The 20,051-nt window shown below is 36.3% G+C and overlaps 1 protein-coding gene across 7 annotated transcripts in view; it reads right to left on the bottom strand.

Annotated features, from left to right (window-relative positions):
* MAGI2 (membrane associated guanylate kinase, WW and PDZ domain containing 2) overlaps positions 1-20,051 on the bottom strand; it is a 713,954-nt gene that overhangs the window by 499,457 nt on the left and 194,446 nt on the right. For all 7 annotated transcript variants that reach the window (XM_040061343.2, XM_040061346.2, XM_040061344.2 and 4 more), the window contains exon 2: positions 2,333-2,449. In XM_040061343.2, coding sequence (XP_039917277.1) covers positions 2,333-2,449 — 117 coding nt within the window. The remainder of the gene's footprint in view (positions 1-2,332; positions 2,450-20,051) is intronic.

Raw genomic sequence — 20,051 nt, 5'->3', positions numbered from 1 at the left:
CTCTTTGTGTTACAACCTTGTCATTGGAAATTAGGTCTATGCTGACTACAGCAGGGTTTCCCTCTCAATTTTTTTGCACAAGAATTTGAAAAAACTGAGTGCTGCTTTTGCTGTGTTGGCATCTGTTGCAAGATCTGTAGTAAGTTCATGGTTAGGTGCACTCATTAAGTGAACTTGTGGGCAACGGCACAGTCAGTTTAACATTACCACTGTATACTAAAGACAGTGTTCGGAAAACCAACCAGTACTCTTAGACTATGCATACAGATTAAAAAAAAGTACTGCCCAAAGCAGAAGATTCTGAATACCAATGCTCTTGAAAGGTAATTTTGTGATTCAAAAATTAGTTAGCTTATATGAAAATAAGAAAACAGTTTTTGTTCCTAGGCATGAATTCTGGGGACAGAGTAAAATTGTATTAAAAAAAGATTCACCACAATTATGATTTAGAGGAAATTTGGGCTGCAAACTATGTGATGGTGTCCTTTTTATCTGACTGATTATGAAAAAATCTTTTAGCTAAGCACATATCATCCTGTCTACATTTGATAATTTCTTTTATTTTAAATACCCACTTTTAAGAAAGATTACTTTCATAGAATTTTCAAGAACTTTTTGAAGAAAATATACCAATTAGGTACTATGAAGTTGGGTTTTTGTTGTTATTGTTGGTTTTCTGTGTTTTTTTTTTTTTTTTTTTTTTTTTTTTTTTTTTTTTTTTTTCCCCTGCCACTACTACTGAAAAGAGTCCTCCACTCTCCAGGACCATACCAGCTTACCTGGCAAATCAGCACCTGCCATCTGTAACACTACAGTATATTTCAAAATGTAGTTCTTACTTAGTCAAATACGCTCACTATGTAATACAATAATAACCTAAGAATTTAACCACCTAAAGTGACACAGAAGATGGAGAAGCCACAGCAGAAATGAAAGATTGTAATGTTTATAGATTCCGAATTGTAGTCTCTGTGGTTGTAGTGTTTCATTTTGAATGATGAATTTGCTTCTGTGAGTACTGTATTTTACTTGACATGAGAACACTTTATTATTGCCTTGAATGAAAACAAAACAACCTAAAAAATACTCATTATGCCCATATTGCTGACAGATAGTGTCTGTCATACATAATGTGTGTGCAGTAGTTGCAATATTGTTGTATTTTCCTTCTTTTTTAACCTGGACCTGTGGCACTAATGAGCATGGACTGAGGATATGTTTAGGCTAATGGTGTTCTCAGGAAATGGGATTTAGTCTCAAAACTTTTTTATACTTGCATTTCCACTTCAGCTGTGATGTTTCTCAGCATTTTCAGATAAATCTAATTCTCATCATAAATCTCACATAAAAATAACATTTTTTATTTTCTCTATACAGGTAATAACTTTCAAATGGTTTTCTCCACCCTCCTTTCTGATCAGTTGCAAATGAAACATCAGAAATTAGGAATTTATATTCATGGTTTTTGGGAGGGGCTTTTCAAAGCTTTATTCTTTAATATTATGAAAGAAAAAACATACAGTAGCATTCCCAACAGCTCAGCTTTTAAAGTGCATCCACTTATTACCATAAAAGTAGCACAGCCACTTATTCAGTATACCTTCCTCTGCCTATCATTCCAGTGTCCAGTCCAGTGTCAGTCCTTTTTAAATGATGTATTGTCTGTCAACCAAGTAGATCTGTTCAGGAAGGCATGGCTGTGACAGCTGGACATGGATTACGTGACTCTGACTAATTTCATGTCTGCAGTTGAAATAGATAAATACTTTCAATACAACAAAAATTATTTTCAGAATATTTCAGGTTTCAGAATATTTTGAATATTGACTTACGTGGCAAAAAACACATATGTGATACAGTACAAACTTTCATTGCTATGCTTGTTGTATTCAAACAAAATCTAGTTTTCACATTTCTTCTGTTGCCCTATTGCTTTCTAAATCCAATGGCATTATTACATAATGGATATGTGGAACATGAGGCAGATCAAACTCTCTCTGTTTGACATCCACTGAACCAGCCCAGAAAACTGGGGTTTTTTTCTCTTTAAATTTGTGCTTTCTGAAACTACAGAAGAAATAAGATTATTATTATTACAGAGCCTGACTTTATGAAATTACAACTTTGAAAACAGCACAAAAACATCAGCATTGCACAGCTGAATTTCTCAGCAGCAATGCGTAGGACTGGAACCAAGCCACAAATCTATTTAAGGGAAGGTTGTTTTATCCACAGACCACCTCTTCATGCATTGCAAAGGGCCTCAGCAGCACTCACCCAGATAGTCTATTGCCACTAAAAAGCCAGGTTTGTCCATCTCCACCCTACTTACATGGCACTGTGCGGAGGTAGAGATTGTCTCTTATGATCTGCTGGAGCTCATGGTCCACTGAACCTTTCTGGAACCGTAGATTGAGGTAGTGACGAAGGTCCTTATCAACAATGCCTCCTGACAGGGAAAAGACAAATGAAAGTACACTTTAAAATTATTGCTTTGATGGAAGCAATGAATCACTTGTGAAGTCCTTGTGGCTCATTTTCCTTCACATTTCTGTCACAATGGAGAACAAAAGTACATAGAGCTTTCTGGTTAAAGCATGTGGCTGGTACAGTATTTTTTACTATTGACAATTTTAAAGGTTAAAAACAGCTAATGACAAATAACTGGCTAAATCTGTACAGTTCAGAAAATACATATAGGAAGACAGAGCTGTCAATTTTTTTCTGCACAAAACTCAAACATATTGTTTTTATACAGCTACCTACATATGTATCTAAATAATAAAGTATTGGGTATTATATTTGCATGTTAGGTATAACATGTATTACAACACGTTTTTATGTACGTGACCGTGTGCCAATTTCCCATTTCTTATTAAACCAAAAATCTTGGTTCAAAATCCCTCTGGAGTGTTCAGTGTTTTTAGTCCATGCGTAGCCAGAATAAAATGTGGCTGTACTTAGCGATCACATCAATGTTATATATTTTGTTTTATTTATTTCTGATAGAACTCACAATTGAAAGAGACTCTATCAAAAACAAGGCACATTTTATTCCCACCACTAAAAATATCATTACAACATCTCAGCAAAGCGGTGCAAATGTGGAAAAAAACTGAGTAAAAAACCTTGTATTTGCCATTTTTAATATAGCTTTAGGACAAAGCAATTCAAACTACTGTTTAGCCACTGACTGGTGTATCATGTTCCACTATGTAAGGCATATCTATGAATCTAATCCAACATGATTAATAAGCATTTCCCAATATAGTTCCTCCCCATTTCTTTTAACCTTGAATAGGGATCACATTTATAATTATGAAGAAGTCTATAAATAGCTCAATTTCTTCTCTCTCTGAAATTCTGACATAGGAAAGATATACAAAACCATTACTACATTGAGTTCTGACATATATTCCCAAGATGAAAAATTGCAAGTAGATAGATCCCTAACTTGTTGCTTCACACATGCAACCTTAAAACATTTTTTCAAATGGCATATGCTACTGAACCCTCTGCCAAAAGTCTTGTTTACTTAGACTATATAAAGATTTTCCTGTAAATAGGAACACATAGCATCCCTACCTAATTGTATGAAAGTCACTGCAGAGCACAAAGGGTTATGAATTGAAATATATTTCTTCTTACAGCTATTGCTATTTATCTGCCTATTATAAGTCCATAATGCTATTACTGCTGCTCTTTGTCAGTAACTTCAAAACCTTTTGTTTCAGGTATATAGAAAGCTAATAAATAATTTCTCTCTTCTTTAGCTAAAGGCAAAATAACGCAACAAACTTTCATATTCAAAAGGAGAAAAAAAGCACCCCAGCTCATAAGACACAAAATACCTGTATACTTGGTTCCCTGGGGCTGAGAATTTCCATATGGGTCTCTGTTCTTCCAGGATCCCTAAGTTCTAATTGATCTACTACTTTGCACCACTAACCCTGCTTCTTGCAATAGGTTCAGTTTGCAGATGAGACCATCCTTACTTCTAATTTCTTGTGAGATTTCCGAGGAGAGTGTAGAGAAATTCTCTGAGTCTGTTGTCCTTCGTGATCAGCTGCAGACAGTAAAGGTCCTGCAGCTCTTGCTGTACTAACTCTAATATACAGAACATGCCCAGTGATGCTGATGTGCTTTGGCAGCCTGAGAAAATGCCAGCTCAAGAACAACAGCTGTAGCCTGCCCACTGACACAAACCCAAATCATTCAACTTACAACATTAGTAAGTTTAGGAACCTCCACAGATTTCTGACCATCAAAGTGCATTTTTTATTTACAGCCTCTTGTGTCAAACACAGCCATTTAGTTAATTTAGGTCATGATGTGTAATGAATATACTAAAACCTCCTAAGTACTTCATAAAAAGAGTCACCTGATAATTTTGGCAAATTGCATATTCCAAACTAGATATAAAAATGTCTGTTTACTGGAAGAGATACCTACAGACTTGCATTAGTTACATGCAATTCAAAAGCAAGTTTCTAACAGAAATAAACAGAAATCAAATCATGGTGCAGAGGAAGTAAAACTTAGCAGCTTCCAAGCACAATAGAAACAATATAATTTTTTTCCTAATATCTGAGTATATACTGTAGAGTTTTGTTGCATTTAAAGAGCAGTCAGATTAACTACAGTCAACACGTACAATTTCAAATTTTCTTCTTCAAAAGTCATTCTGTTTTCTGAACTAATGTTTTTCCTATTTTTCAATTCCATGGGCAAAAGCTGACTTTTTTATTTTTTTATCTGGTATAACAATGAATTTTTCCTCCTGGAAATTGTAAAAAATAAAGTAGTTCTAAAGGTCTGAAAAATAGATGCAGTATATTTTTAGTTCATCCTTTCAATTGTCATTTTTCTGCTTTTCTCTCCTAAAAAGTTCTGTAGTTTTACCTGATTTTTTTAAAAGCATATTGATTTGAGACGTGCTTTTGTGGTATTTATAGTACCTGAGCTTTGGAGCAACCTGATCTTTTTGAAGTACAATCAGAACAACATCTTCCATGTGTAGTTATGGATCCATAAGACTTTTTGCAAGAAAACTACAGTGAATTGCAAATATGTAAACCGGCCTTGATTCAGCAGCAGTGAATTACAGTTTGTGTTACAGACTATATAAATCAATAATAACATGAGTAATAATAATAGGATTATGTCCTACAAAAGGCCGAAAATAAGACACAGAAAATGTTATCATTTTGTTTACTTTAGAGGGAAAGAACAGTGACATTGACAGCAAGTTCATAGAAAAAGAAACAGGGGAAAAGCATTTTTACAGTCAGTAACTACTATTTGAGGCTCTATCCAGCCCAGTTAGACAAGTAACAGACTTGGCTTCTGTAGAATCCAACTTCCATTTATTTTCTCTTTTTGTAGGACACTGGAAATTACTGAGATGTTGAAAAATTCCTGATGTGAACCCAACCCTCCTCTTTTCTCTTTTTCCCAGGCTGCCCACAGTGAAGGAGTTTGTGAGGGTGCTCAGGGACCACCAGTGCCCATCCACAGATCCCCCTGTGCTGTCCTGCAGCTCTCAAGCTGGAGCTCTGAGGGAAGGAACTCCCCCAGGCCACATCCTCTCACTGCATGGGACAGCAGCAGGAAGCACTGCTGTGTGTTAGAGGTATTATACAGCCCAAGCTTTAGGAACCCAACCCAGAGACCATAATTTAAACAATTCTTTGGCCACTGCCACAGGAAGAGGCTGACAACTTGCATGACAGAGTATTCACTGGCTTGCGGCCATGCAGTGCTATTATGTTGGGTTTTGGGGTTTTTTTTTCTTCCTTTTTGCTGGCTTGAGGCCTGTGCTCTGTTTCAGTTTCATTTCACTCCAATGAATCCTTTTCCTTTGCTAGCTGAGAAACATAGGATGTGAATTAAATACTTCCAGTAATGATCTCTTGCATAAAGTATGTGTGGTTTAGGTACAGCTACCAATCACGATGGCAAACCCACGATCATGACTGAAGTTGATTCCAGACAATATAAAATAAGACACACTTGGCTGAACTAAAAACTGCTCTGTTTGCATGTTATACTTATGAATTTAATGAGCAATGTATAACTCTTTACAGTGTTCTAATAAATTTATCTCATGTTTGCTTGTCTTTATAAAATCTAGTAGGAAAGTCCTATCAGATGAGAAGTACAATAAAGAAGACACAGACAAAAGGGTACTAAATAGTTTCTAGCTCATTAGAAGATTCTAACCTGAAGATAATTGCCATTTCCAAGAAAATGGCAGGAATAAAGGTTTATAATTTTCTCTAATTCTAAATATTCTGACAATTTTTTTGTAACTTCCTATGTGGTAACTCACTGATGCTCCAGCTGGAGTCTACACTTGAGTTATATTTTCCATGAAGAACATGTAAACACAAACATCCCTCTTGTTCCTGCAATAGTAGCTCTAAATAATTTGTTTTACCCTTAAAAGATTTTTTATTGGCGCAAACTTTCAACAAACACTTTGGCGTATTCACCCATTAACATTTGCTCATCTTGTATCTGACTTCCCAAAATGTGGTGTGGTAAATTATTTGGGGTTTTTGAACAGTAAAATCAATTGCATCTCATCTGAGAATAATTTGCCTTAGATACTTTTTTTTGCTGGGATTAAAATTTAAAAGATTTCAGTTTCCCTGGCTTCTGCAAATACTCCTGGTTAGAAATATCTATGTGCAAGCAAGATTTTTAGATCTATATTTGCATATGTACATGATCTGCATCTGGGGAAACTAAAGGAAACCTCCTAGTATTGTTACTCTGTGAAAGTAGACAAGCTCATAAACTTTCAGTATAAACTACCCCCTCTCTTCTACTGCCCTACTTTAATCAGATTGGCTCTACCTTTGTTTTTCAAAAGCTTCTACTTCTGACTGTAAACATAAGCCATATATTTGGCAATATCAAATGCCTTGAATGACCTGGCTTTCACCAGCTTCAGCAGGAGCATTCTGCTGGAGAGTCTCATCCAAATGATGTATTCAGGTGGTACCTGGAGCTTTATGTCCATACCATGGGGTGGGTCCATGGCCATCTGACAATAGCTCAAGTTTTTTCTTTACTTCTTCAGTATAATATATGCCAGATTAATTTATCCTTCACTGTTCCCAGATAATCTAATTGACCTTTCTGATAAGTAGCCTCAATGATGACCTAAATTCTATAAATAAGCTAAATCAGGAATATCTGATTTATTAGTTATTTTCTTTTTTTGAGATAAAAAATTCTTTTACCCAGGAAGGTGAGTGCAAGAATTTTTATTTTTTTTTTTGTGACTCTCTCTGGGATATATCAATAAAATCATAGTCATCACAGGTAAAACGCTGTGTGCATGGCCTAATTGCTCATTTCTGAATGTCTTTTTAAATGGGCTGGTAAGAATCCAGAAAACCTGAAATTACCCTATAGAACCCATCTTAGTCATTCCAATCATTTTAGTGACACCATAACCACTTATCTTTAAACATCTCCATCATTTTTTTTCATTCTGTCATATACAACCTCATGTGAGGTGATCTGTAATTCTCTTCCTGTTCTGTTCTCCAGACCCACACACATCCAGGCTGATGCACAAAAATCAGCAATGAGTAGCAGTGAGGGGTGGGCACCACACAGCTGTGAGAAATGTCAGCTACAGCTCCCAAACACTCCCTCTGTCTTACATCCTGAAAGATTTTTAGCATAAAGCGAAATTTCCTGCTGTATCCCCAGGTTTTTCCCCACATGATCCTCTCAGAAGAAGAGCACCACAATTCCTTTTTCCCTCCCGCAAGTTCAGTGATATTTTATTGTAATAAACTTAAAAAATATATCCTTAAGAAAACCTTCATTAAAGAAAAAAAATATGATTACCACTACTCATATGATTTTCTCCTGTTTGTAATACAAATGGTACATTTTAAATAAATGCAATATATCTTATTTTAGTACTTGATTAATAAAGATCTGAGGCATTTAAAACTTATGAGTCAGTATAAGATGATTTACTTTAATAGTTTCTTTAACTGGCAACAGTTAACCAGAAAAAATCACTTTTAAGAGAGAATATGAAAATTCCAAGTAATATGAAAACTCTTGGTTGGATTTTATAAGGATTGATTATTAAAATACAGCCTGTAGCTAAGCCTATTATTTAAGGGAAATTATTCTCAACAAACCTATCTTGTGCTCAGATTATTATAAAGATGAGTGTTGGCATTTCACTAGTCATGGTGTAATGGGCATATTCAACAAGGGATTTTCCTTCAGGTCTCCATGTAAAACATGTAAACACCATAACAGTAAAAAAAAAAAAAAAAAAAAAAAAAAAAAAAAAAAAATTATAAGAGGGATTTATCACACTGCCAGTCATCAGCTGAAGATCACACATCTTATTTTAAAGCCTTTCTATCTCTACATTAAACTGTACATCATCTTTGTACTTCTGCCTGCCTTTCACCACTACCTTCAGCCAAGACTGCCATCTGACTTATCTGCAAAGCCTCAAACCTTCGGGGTGAGCTGTGATCTCCATGGAATCAAGAAGGAATTATGCAAGAAAAATCCTCAAGGAGAAAATTAATTTCTTTCATATTTGGGGCAACTCCAATAAATTGTATTCCATGATCTTTTAATGGAGATCTAAACAAATTTCAAGGCTTTCGAAAAAATTAGATCTTGGTATACTTCTTTGTGCTATATACAATGAAAAACATTTAAAGATCTAGTTTATTGATGGGAAATGGCCTTTCATAGTCTGCTGTTTTGTAGTATTTCGCTTTAGGTATGGATTATACTACTAACCTTTTTGCTTATGGATCTTTTATATTATATATCATATACATGTATCATATTTATAACACTTAGAGTTGCATCCTTAGCTTTATTCTTTGGGTTTTTCCTCCTAGCATTTTAAATTCAAAATTTTAAAGTACGGGATTTCCAGGTTAAACTGCATGGGGATGGTACTACATACAGACTGTATTAAAAAACCTGCAATAAATTCTAGCCAATGACAGTTTTTTTCCTCTATGTGAATTCATATTTGGATGTATGTCTCTGTACAAATATGTAATTCCCTAATCTCTACAGATGATATATTCCAGCTGCTCTCCTCAGACCAAGTGACAGACTGAGGTTTGCACACTCTTTGATCTTCACAGTGGAGAAAGCTTCCACTTTGTTTCTGGGAACAGAGGAGTCCTCACTGCCTAAGGACACCCTGGGTTTGATTCACCTCTGTGTTACACCTGCCTTTGTTGTACCTCCTGGGGTAGTCTGAGGACCAGATAAACAGGATACCCTAGAGCAGCCACAAATGAGACCAGCACCACAGTGGAAGACTGATTCTAGGAACACTGTAAAAGCACATCATTCCCTGGATTTATTTCTTAGTTTTTGTGGCTAGCCTCAAGCCTCTGTTTGAAATGTGAAGACACAAGTGTGCACCGTGCTGGAAGCAAAAATGTGGTTTGTAATGATACAGGGAGGCTGTGTCAGCAGGAGAACCAACAGAGCCAAACACATCTGCATTTTGTACTTTACCTCAGATTGCTGAACTTCAGCTCTTATTACAGTATACAGCTCCACTCCTCATGGCTACAGAGAGTTTTCCATTGCAAAGCCAGCTGAAGCACCTTCCAAAGGCTGCTAGCAGCATGCAACACAGACTTTTTAATCTCAAAATTACCCCAATCTCAAAAAATGGACATTTACCCAGTAAAATAATTTTGTACCTTTGCTGTTTAGAGGTACTTTGGTTTGTTTTCTTCAGTTAATTTACTGCTCAGAACAGTTCTAGATTGAAGTTGCTGGGAAATACCATGATTTAACTGGCTGGTAAAAAGATGTCGAGCTGTCAGTCCTGTAACAGAGAGGACAGTTTGGGGCACTTTGCTTTCAGAATGCTCATCTTTTATTAGGTGTTCCAGTTTATAGGTGCATAAATAAAGTGATATTCAAATAATGCTGCTGGTCTCTACAAAGCCTGTCTGGAAATGAACTGCCTTTTATTCCAGTTTTGCAAATTTGCTAAAGCTAATTATGAACCAGCTGTTAGTAGATGCCTCCAGTTTATCAATAATTTGATTTTTAACTTACACAAAAACTTTAATGACTGCTACTGAGATGTTAAAAAGACTCATATTGTTCCTACAAGACTTGCTACAAGGCAAATAATTATCTTTACAGATGTTTTTGACAAACATAAAATTGTAAAAGACTATACATTTACTTACAAAATGAGAATGTCAAAACCCACACTCAACCTGTGTAGTCATATAGAAACCAGCAATATTTGCAAAGATAGGTTTCTCTTTGAAATTTGTACATATTTACAGAAGCCTTTACTAGCAGTCAAATACTACCTGGCATTCAGATGCTCCCGCCCTGGGAAATCTCATTCTATTTGGTCAAAGGGTGTCACAACAGAGTTTGAAATTTGCTAACGCCAATGTTTGTTATGCAACCGAGCTCTCAGCTACAGTTCCCAAAGAAAGTTCTAGAAACTGACTTCAAGAAATCAGTGGGAAAAGGGAAATAATACGTTTTATTGGTATTCTTCTAAAGAAAACTGATGGCACATAATGCTGAAGATTCACAGAACAGGCTTAACCAGAGATTGTATCTTACTAAAAACATTTGAGCAGACTAGTAAGGCTGGTTTTAGCTTCAGAAAAACATTTATATTCTTGTTTGAGTTGGATATATTTCCAGGAAGATGCTTTGTATTCTGGGAAGATCTATATTAGTCAGAAATGTTCAACAGGCAAATTTAATTAATAAGGAAAAAATGTCATAGAGATGTAAGAATTTTATTTTTAATCAAGTTGTAGCAAAATATTTTTATGTGTATACTTGGGGAAAACAAACAAACAAACATGTGCTGCTTACTGACATATTCATCAGAAAAAAGGGACAAATTGACTTGTCTGAAAAATGCAGCATTAACCTGTAATACACAGTAATGGGGATAATGGGGGCCTCGTTTGTTCTGGCTGGATACAAATTATGCCTAACTGTGTCATTGTAATTCTCTGTGCTTTGAGGGTGACTCACCCAGCACCAAAACCCTGCAAGTTCTCTTGGGGTCAGCTGGTAAATGCCCAGAACACCTGAAAGAAGGGCCTGCTCAGACAATATTCCTCAGGAAGCAGCCACACACATCTCACTTGTACCAGAAGCCGCCTCTGCTGTCCACATCCAGAGCCTCTGCATCCCCTCTGAGCTCCACCCTGCCCATCAAACCCTGTGCTGGGAGATACACAGATAGGACAGACTGTCAGTCTTAGTGAAGATTCTGTTACAAGTTTTATCATTCAAGCAAAAGAAGAACTTATATGTTCAAATTTCTCTTCCAGTGGACAAACATTCTCCTGTCCTTGTTTTGCAATGGGTAAATCCAGCTCCTTGCAAAAGCAGACAGAAATTGCTCCTCATCTTTATCGGAAAAGTTACTGTTCTGTTTAATACTCTTTTTCTATTAATACATCAGTACAACTGTTCATCTACTAGGGACAAAATATTCTTTTTCTCTAATACTCTTTTTGTGGAAGACAACTGTGATGGAACTTTGAGGGCTGACATGTATTTAAATAAAATATGAAAAACTGAATTGGAATAGTGTCATAATTTTACCAGACTTGAATTATTTGAAAGGTATTTTACTTAAATCATAGCTGCACAATTTTAATTGCTTGAGATAGAGACTTATTTTCCTTACTTCTGGAAATAATATTGCCATATTAATAGGCTGTGAATTATGTGCTGACACTTTTTAAAAAGAAAAATTAATCTGGGTAAAAGAATCCCTGTAATACACAATTTATGAGGGAAGTAAGCTCACAGAGGTTACAATTGTAGGAGTTCTAATAATAGTTTAAAAATATGATTTAGCTTGGTATCTGAATTATGGCAGCCCAGTTTTTTAAAGTCTTTATAGTATCTCAGTCTGAACTCCTTATGTAGAAAAATCACTACTGTAATCCATTATTTTCTTGTTTTCTGATTGTCATAAATAGCACAACAGTATTTTGCAGACTTTGTACTCAAGAAACTTGTCAATTTCAAATTGAAATTTGCAATAGATAATCTGAATTTTTCAGAGTTCACAGAACTATTGATAATCTCTTGGACTGAATTGCATATATGTTATCAAATGTGTTTCCTTCCCTGAAAATGCTATTAACAGAATCAAGTGTCACGGTATTCATATCAAGTCAAAACAAGAGTAAAACACTGAGAAAAACTGAAACGGGAGATGCTTTGCAGCTATTTTTCAGCAATAGGAAATTAAGGCAACACAAAACATGCAAATAAGCCCGACGCTGAGAAGGTATCCTTCAGTTTTTTAAACACAATACTCAGTACCAGTTAGGCAGCCCTGTGTATTTCATTTTGGGAGATGTTGCTCTCTGCTTGCAGCCCACAGTGGCACCATCTCGCAGTTATCACACACATTAACCAGGACAGTCAGGAAATTTCTCAGCACACAAAACTGAAAGGAGTCATGCTGGAAATTGAGCAAGAGGCACTTCTGTCCCCAAGCCAAGCACAGGTGAGCACCTTGGCATGTGGAGAGGCCACTGGGCCACTGGATCCATTGCTCAGCCCTTGTAGGCTAACACTGAAGTGGTGATGTGTCCTGCACACTGAGAAACTTGCATTTCAGTCAACACAGAAGAGAGTGAAGACATTGGAGTGCTTGAGGTCACCTGGAATGAATTCTGCTCTTCTAGGGGAACAGGTCATTATTTGGCTTAGAAACAAATGAAACAAGATATAGCTACACTAGCAGCAGGTGTAATATTTAGAGATTTACAAGAGGACCATACTGTTAATTCCACTGAAAGGGAATGAACACCCTACTTATGTGTTAATTAAATATAACAAGAGTCAAAAAATACAGCATGGAGATTTGTAGATGCAAACAATTGCCATGTACTTAACTGCCGACAGAGTTTTCTAAGAGGTGCAACACCGTTCTTCACTTCTAGGCACAGCCAGACTGCATGAGCCCATGTCTCTGCGTCAGACAAAAACAGTAGATCCCCAGAACATAAACACAATGTAGCTTCAAATTAGTCTGGTCTCAAAAACCTACAAAAATGGGACTGATTTTTTAAAACAAAACAACTGAAGTCTTTTTAGTGCCACTCAATGAACACTTCAAAATTACTGCATGTGTAGCCAATAGAGCAATGCCTTTATGCCATCAAAGGTACCTTTTTAATGCAGAATGGTACTTTAGCATGAAAGACAGCACTTGGTCTTGGAGCACTGAACCAGCTGCTTGGTGCATTAAGAGGCTGTTATATTCTGGGACAGTCTCAGTTGGTTAGCTGAGTCCCCTCGTGCTGATTTAATTAGCACTGCTGGAAAATGCAAATGACCAAAAGAGACACTGTGTATTGTGCAAAATTAGATTGTGAAAAATATGTGGGCTTACATAATATGTTTCAACAGAGAAATAAAATGTTCCTGCTCCCAGGAGCTGTAGGCAGGCAGATGGTGGGTACTCCAGCAAGATCGTGCACTCTGCCTGCAGAGACACAATGCCCTCAACCTCTGGGGAAGAGACTGCTGCTGCATTTCTCTAATACCCCAGTTTGCTGAGCCACAGAACAAAACACACAATTACAGCTGGACTAAAATTGCTCACTGTGCATCCCCAGAAGCGGAAAGGTGTCACATCAGGGGACAAAAATGAGATGACAGAGCTGTAGGTTCACTTTGTTACCCTTCAGGCACATTGTCCCCATGGCTATGATCTACTGGACTGAAATCAATACAGTCTGTAGTTCAAGACTGAACTTAGTTGTTTTGCACAGAATTTATTATATTTTCACAGTCGTTACTTAATTAAAAGAGAAAACTAGAGGGCTAAAATCATAGGACAATAAAGAATTTGGCAAGCCACTGAGGTGTGGATTAATAGTTACACATTTCCAGTTTTATCTGTGCATGTTAAGGTCAATATCAGCCTGCATATGGTACAAAGCCATTAAAAGAGCCTCAAACATGAACATTATCAAGAAGGATGTGCCTGTAATTTCACCTGCCTCTTTTGAGATTTTGATGCATACCCCATAAAATATTAGATCTGTACTTCCCCAATTCCACTTCCTTTATTTAATGCTACAGGCCCAATATAGTGTAAGTAAATTTTACACCATATAATAAATGCCAGCAGTCAATTTACCTTTTTCTATTTTTAACATGCTTGATAGTATTAAGCTAGCACGCAGAAATAATGGAGAGATTTATGGTTTTAAATTAGGAAGCTTGTAAAAAAATTCTGTTTCTCTAAGACTGCAATAAAAAAGGAAATTTAAACAATAAAAGGCCGGATTCTTGGACGCTAGTGCAGCTATAGTAAAGAAAATGTCTGCTCATCTCATGTATTCTCTTCTACACACTTGAAGACTGAAAGGAAACAGAATAACTTCAGTACTTGGCTTGAACTATTTTACCATTATCCATTTTGAAACACTACCCTGAGGCCTCTTGGACAAATACTGGTGAACTTGGGCCTCATATGCAGAACAATGCTAGTGTGCAAGTCAGATTGTTTACTCATCCTATACTAACAAGCTCAAATAATGCTAATGCCAGAGTAGTTCTGCATTCAAATTTTGGGTTATAAGGTGTCAGAACACAAAAAACCAGATGGTTACCTTTAAGGACTCTGCAAGTGTCTCTTTTGCTTTAGGATGACAGGCAAAGGATGAGGGCACAGGATGAAACAATGACTTTAAAATGCATATTTCATGCAATAAATAAACCATATCATCTGCTTCACATTAGGAAGGTGTTTTTTTGTTTTAGGAGTCCCTTCAGACTAAAACATGCTGAGGGTTCAATTTGAATGTTGAGGTTGCCTCCAAAAGCTCTTTGAGCTGCCAAGTGACGCTCCAAAACTGTAAGTTAGTTTACATGACAGAAGAACTTAAATATTGCATTGGACTTGCTCAATATGAAGTTCTCAGAAGCAGTACAGATAACTGAAAAGACAGGGCAGCTCGGGGATCAGTATTAATAGGGAGCAGGTCCTACTGGCCCTCCCAGCCACAGAGTCCTCAGAGGAAGTGAACCCCACAGGACCAAGGCTTTTGATGTCCCAAACAAGCAAGTATTGGTCCTGTATAAATCTGCATGAACCTAACACATCTATATCTTTATACCTTTTTCTTGCAATAGATGTCAGATCAAAAGAAATGCCTCATAAAAAAGGAAATATCCATACGTGTCTAGATCAGTATAGCACAAGCCAACTACCCTAAGGCCCTTCAGACTCCGTAATGCTGAGGGGAAGAAATATTTTATTTAAAGAACATTATAAACAAAAAATAATTTACACCCCCTGCTAATGATCAGATTTCTTTTGCACAAATAACAAGTTGCAATGGTGTCAGTATGTCAGTTTAACTCAGATTAAGAACTAGTTTGTGCAACAAAATAGTGAACTCCTGAGGGGGAACATCAAGAGCAGGGGAATGCTCTTGCTTTAACTGAGACAGTGAGGGAAGTGAAAATCATGTTTGTCCCAGCAAAAAGAAAGAAACCAAAACATTTCAAAAAGTTATGAATGTGTAATGTTGGTTGAAGCTTGGAGCAGAGCATAATCGCTGGCTGTTTAGAGACTGACTTCAGTTGAAGCTATGATCTTATTCCTGAGGTGAATTCAGAGGTATTCAATAAAGACATCTGATTTTTGGTGCTTTAATTAAACAAACGGAGGAGAGACATTTCAAAGAAAACTGAGTAGAGCAGTCTGTCCTCTACTGCAGTCTGGAGGCATCTTTTAATCAGCAATAGACCAAAGACACCATGCAAAGGGGATCTGGGTTTTGTCCTTAAGGAACACAAAATAGATTTACTAATTCACCAGTTGTCAAAGAGGAGCTGGCAGATGCCCTTATTCAGAAGGAGAATAGGCAGTGCATAAAGATGCCAACTTTTTCGCTGAAGATATTTCATCAACAAAGGAATGCCATACATCAAGGAAAAACCAAGAGGAAAGCTAGCTTCTGAGGATGCAGCCAGCACTATACCATCTCCTAAAAACTATCAACTAGTCTAAGCCCATGGACTCACAGTGGGCCTCTCAGAGCTGGCCACTTTCTGTTTTATCTTCAACCAAAATGAATCCAGCCTGCATCCTGTCATACTGAACTGGAGGAAGAACTAAAGTATAAAATTAATTTCTCACTGCAAATATGTTTTTCATGCTAGAAATTTCTTTTCATGCTATACTAACTTATGCTATGTGTCTTGTTTTTGCTTCTGCTCTGCAAGCATAACAGTTATCTGTTGCCCTAACAAGTACCCAGAATGATACTCATTACTATTACTACTTTCAGTATTCAATACTATTGCTAGTTTCACCATCATCATCACCATTAATATTAATGCCTGTATTAATCTGTGCCAAAAATAGAACACCGCAAAGGGAAAAGGATGCATTTTGGGATAGCAGTCAACTACTACACCACAAACAAGAAAAAAATGTTACTGAAAAATGCTGGATATTAGAAATAATTTATTCAGAGTTTCAGATTCAAACCAGCAAGGCTGCCAAAGGCTACTGAAACAATGATTGGGTTAGAAAAATGTCACTGAGCAATATTTATGTTTCTAAACATGGAATCGAGCATGAGACATTATTAAGATTTCTTCTTTTCTGTTTTAAGGCAAATTACATTTTCTGAATTTCTGCATCAAAAATGTGTGGAATTTAAAAGCATAACACAGAAAACCCCTTTAGATCCTTTAGTCTGACTTCCCACATGTTGCAGGATATACTCTTGCAACCAGTACTGTGATCCCTGTACTAAGTCTTAATTCATATTGCTACAGCTGTTTCCAGAAACATCTACAGGCTTGAAGATGAGAAAAGCTGGAGACACTTCCCTCCTTCTGCAGTGATTTCATTGGCCTTACTCTTAAAAGAGGCATGCCTTAATTTTAATTTGAATGTCTCTGACTTCTGTTTCCAGTCCTTGGCTTACAGTACCCCTCTCTCCCTTCAATAATGAAATAGCTGTAACTGCTCCATGAAAAAAAAAACCTATGTTGCAAATTAAACCACTTTCTTTCTTCTTCAACCTCTTCCTTTTCCTGATCTTTTTTCTTTTCTTCTTCTTCTTCTTCTTTTATTTTTTTTTTTTTAAATTTTATTTATTTTTTCCTGTTACTGTTGAGCTGAACAAATGGAGGGAACAAATTTCTCTGATTTTATATCTCTTGGATGTTTTCCCCTGCAGCTCATTTCTAGTTTGTCTCCATCCCATATAAAGATAAGAGCAGAGCTAGACACAGATCCCTCACTGCCTCACAAAGAGCCACAGAGAACCCATGAATGTACCACCACTGGAACTGAAGGAAATCTGATGTTTCTTTAGAGGAACCAGCTGAAATGAACTCATGGGTCTTTTGAAAAGCCTCTCATGTCTTCACAGTGCCTATACAACCCTCTGTATTTAAGAGTATTTCAGTATCAGAACAAGAAAGCTTTTAATGGTTATGAAGCAGGTTGTCACAGGGCACAGAAAGAGAGGATTAAACACAACTATTTAGGAGAAGTAGGAAAAATACAATACAAGAATAGGAAGTATTTTATTAAAACCACCAATCATGGCATTCAATGGCACAGGTGACTGGTTAAGAAACATGCTCTAAGGGCTATTTGAAAAGACAAAGGTATTTACTATGATTTCAAAGTCAGCCACTCAGATAAGAGGTGGATATCGATATAATTTTTTGTGATTTGGACCGAGACAACTTTGGCATTGCAAGATAAAACTGCAGGAGAAAAGCTGGAGTATTTAAAAACAAACAGTAAAATACTTGCAAGAAATAACAATAGCCTTAAACATTATTTCCAGTATGAACTTGCACTTTTTTACACAAATATCTCTAAAAATTCTAATTTGCATTTACTCACATCGTTTCGTAATTTTCACCTACTTACCTAAGGTTTATAGGTACTGATATCCCTAAATAGTCAAGTGGCTCATGATGCAAAAAAACCCTCAGAATTTTACAGCACAAAGATGCTATGGTAGATTCACATTTATTGTTATTACTGAAAAAACATTTTCCTAACTCTGAAATTTAAGAAAAAACTGCAATTTGATGAGAAAAAAAATATTTTAAGATGTGCTAATCACTGAAATTCCCCATCCCTAATTTGTTTGCTTGTTTGTTTTTACTTTTTTTCTCTAGTAGATGTTTTAACAAATTTAAAATGAGAATAAAAATATTTAAAGTCTTGCTCACTTTCAGTTGTACACATATGGGAAGGCCAATAGAAAATGATCTCCTTTTTATTAACAATTTTTCTGTTATTGCCCACGTTTAATAACAGAGACAGGTCTGATGCCACAGATTAAAAATGTGTGACTTTATACAATATTGAGTGATAAACTGTAAACAATTATACCATTAACAAATGTCAGGAAATCCCTGTGCACAAGGGACAGTTAACACTATTCAATAGTTAATAATGCCATATTAACTGGCATTTCACTGCTTCTGAAGCCTTAATTGTCTGACATTAACATTCTTCTTGCACTCAAGGGATGTTCTTTACACCACTCCTTCAGCTAAGGCAAATGTTATTGCAGCTAGGTTGCTTGCCCCTCCCTCTCCCCAAAGCACTCTGTTGATGGCTAAATAGTTGCTGCACTTACAGAGGAAAATACGTCCTCCTGATGCAGGACAAAAGAATGAGAAAACTATTCTGATGAACACAAGATTTATGTTGAAATTTCCAACCCCCTTTTGGCACACCACAGAAGACAGGACACCATTTTTCTTGAGAGGATTATATTAGTCCTTCTATTTAACATGATTTTTTCAAATGAAGTATAATTTCATTTCATTCATTTATTTTCCTGTAGATATAAGTGTCTCAAAAATGGAAGATACATCAGTCAGTGTCCACAGAGCAAACTGCTGATTATCCAACATGATAACTCTTAGTTTTCTCTCAAATTCTCTCAGTTTACAGTAACAATAACCTTTCTCTGCTTTTCCTAGACCATGCCCTAAGCTATGGCCCATTTCTATAATGATAGGTATGGTACATCACTCACACCTTTTCCATAACTAAGAACATTTTCATAACCATGCTCTTCTAGGATAAACAGGTGCTCTGATGTCTTCCTGCATCTGAAAGACTACTGACCTGCCCAACTAAAGTGCCACTTTTCTGAGCTGATTCCAGTGGCAAAACAGGATATGTAAAATTCATTATGCTCTAGCCTTTTTTCTATAGATGTGTAAGCTTGTCTTGCTTGTAAACACTGTGGTTAAAATTTTTCATCACTCCAGGCCTCATGATGCCTTCCTCCATCCTCCAGAAGTTTCAGCGCAAAATGAATCAATTTTTGCCCCAACCTTCATAAAGAGGTTCAATCCTTTGTGACTGGTGTGTTAATTTTTACATTCCAAATTAGATACGCAAAATATTCTTAGCTGCAAATAATTCTCTGCATTTTAAAGACAAGCATTTTGACAGGTTCTTTCTCCAAGAGATATGAACTGGCATTCCCTTAGAAAAAGCTTATAAGAGAGATAGACGTTTTAGGACTTTTTGAAAGTGTTTTTCAGCAAGGAATTTTTGTTTGTTTGTTTCCAGTGCTGGTATGCCTAAGAGAGGAAGTACCAAATTTCATTCCAATTGTTGCATTTGAAAGTCTCAAGAAAGAATGAAAGAGTAAATATGGCTTCCTTGCTTTAAGCAAGTAAAAATGTTACATTTTAAATGTAATTAAATTAATTAAATTATAAATGAATTTATGATTTTTTTTAAAAGAAATTTAAGTTTGTGTATAAAGGGTATTTTTTTTTGGTAACAACTGCCAATTTATTCCAATGTCATATATTCCTTCAAAAGTTATTTTGGAAGATGCTTTTCTTGAAATAAACATTCCTTTACAGGATATTTTCATGAAAAGGTACAGAGTATCAGTGAAAGGTGTACCAGGCTTCTTCTGAATTGTAGGATTTCACATATCGTGGTGCTGCAGCTGGCATTAGACTTTGAAAACAAT

Source organism: Hirundo rustica, chromosome 4 (assembly GCF_015227805.2).
Source record: "Hirundo rustica isolate bHirRus1 chromosome 4, bHirRus1.pri.v3, whole genome shotgun sequence".
Taxonomy (NCBI): domain Eukaryota; kingdom Metazoa; phylum Chordata; class Aves; order Passeriformes; family Hirundinidae; genus Hirundo; species Hirundo rustica.
This window is presented reverse-complemented; position numbering and strand designations above follow the sequence as displayed.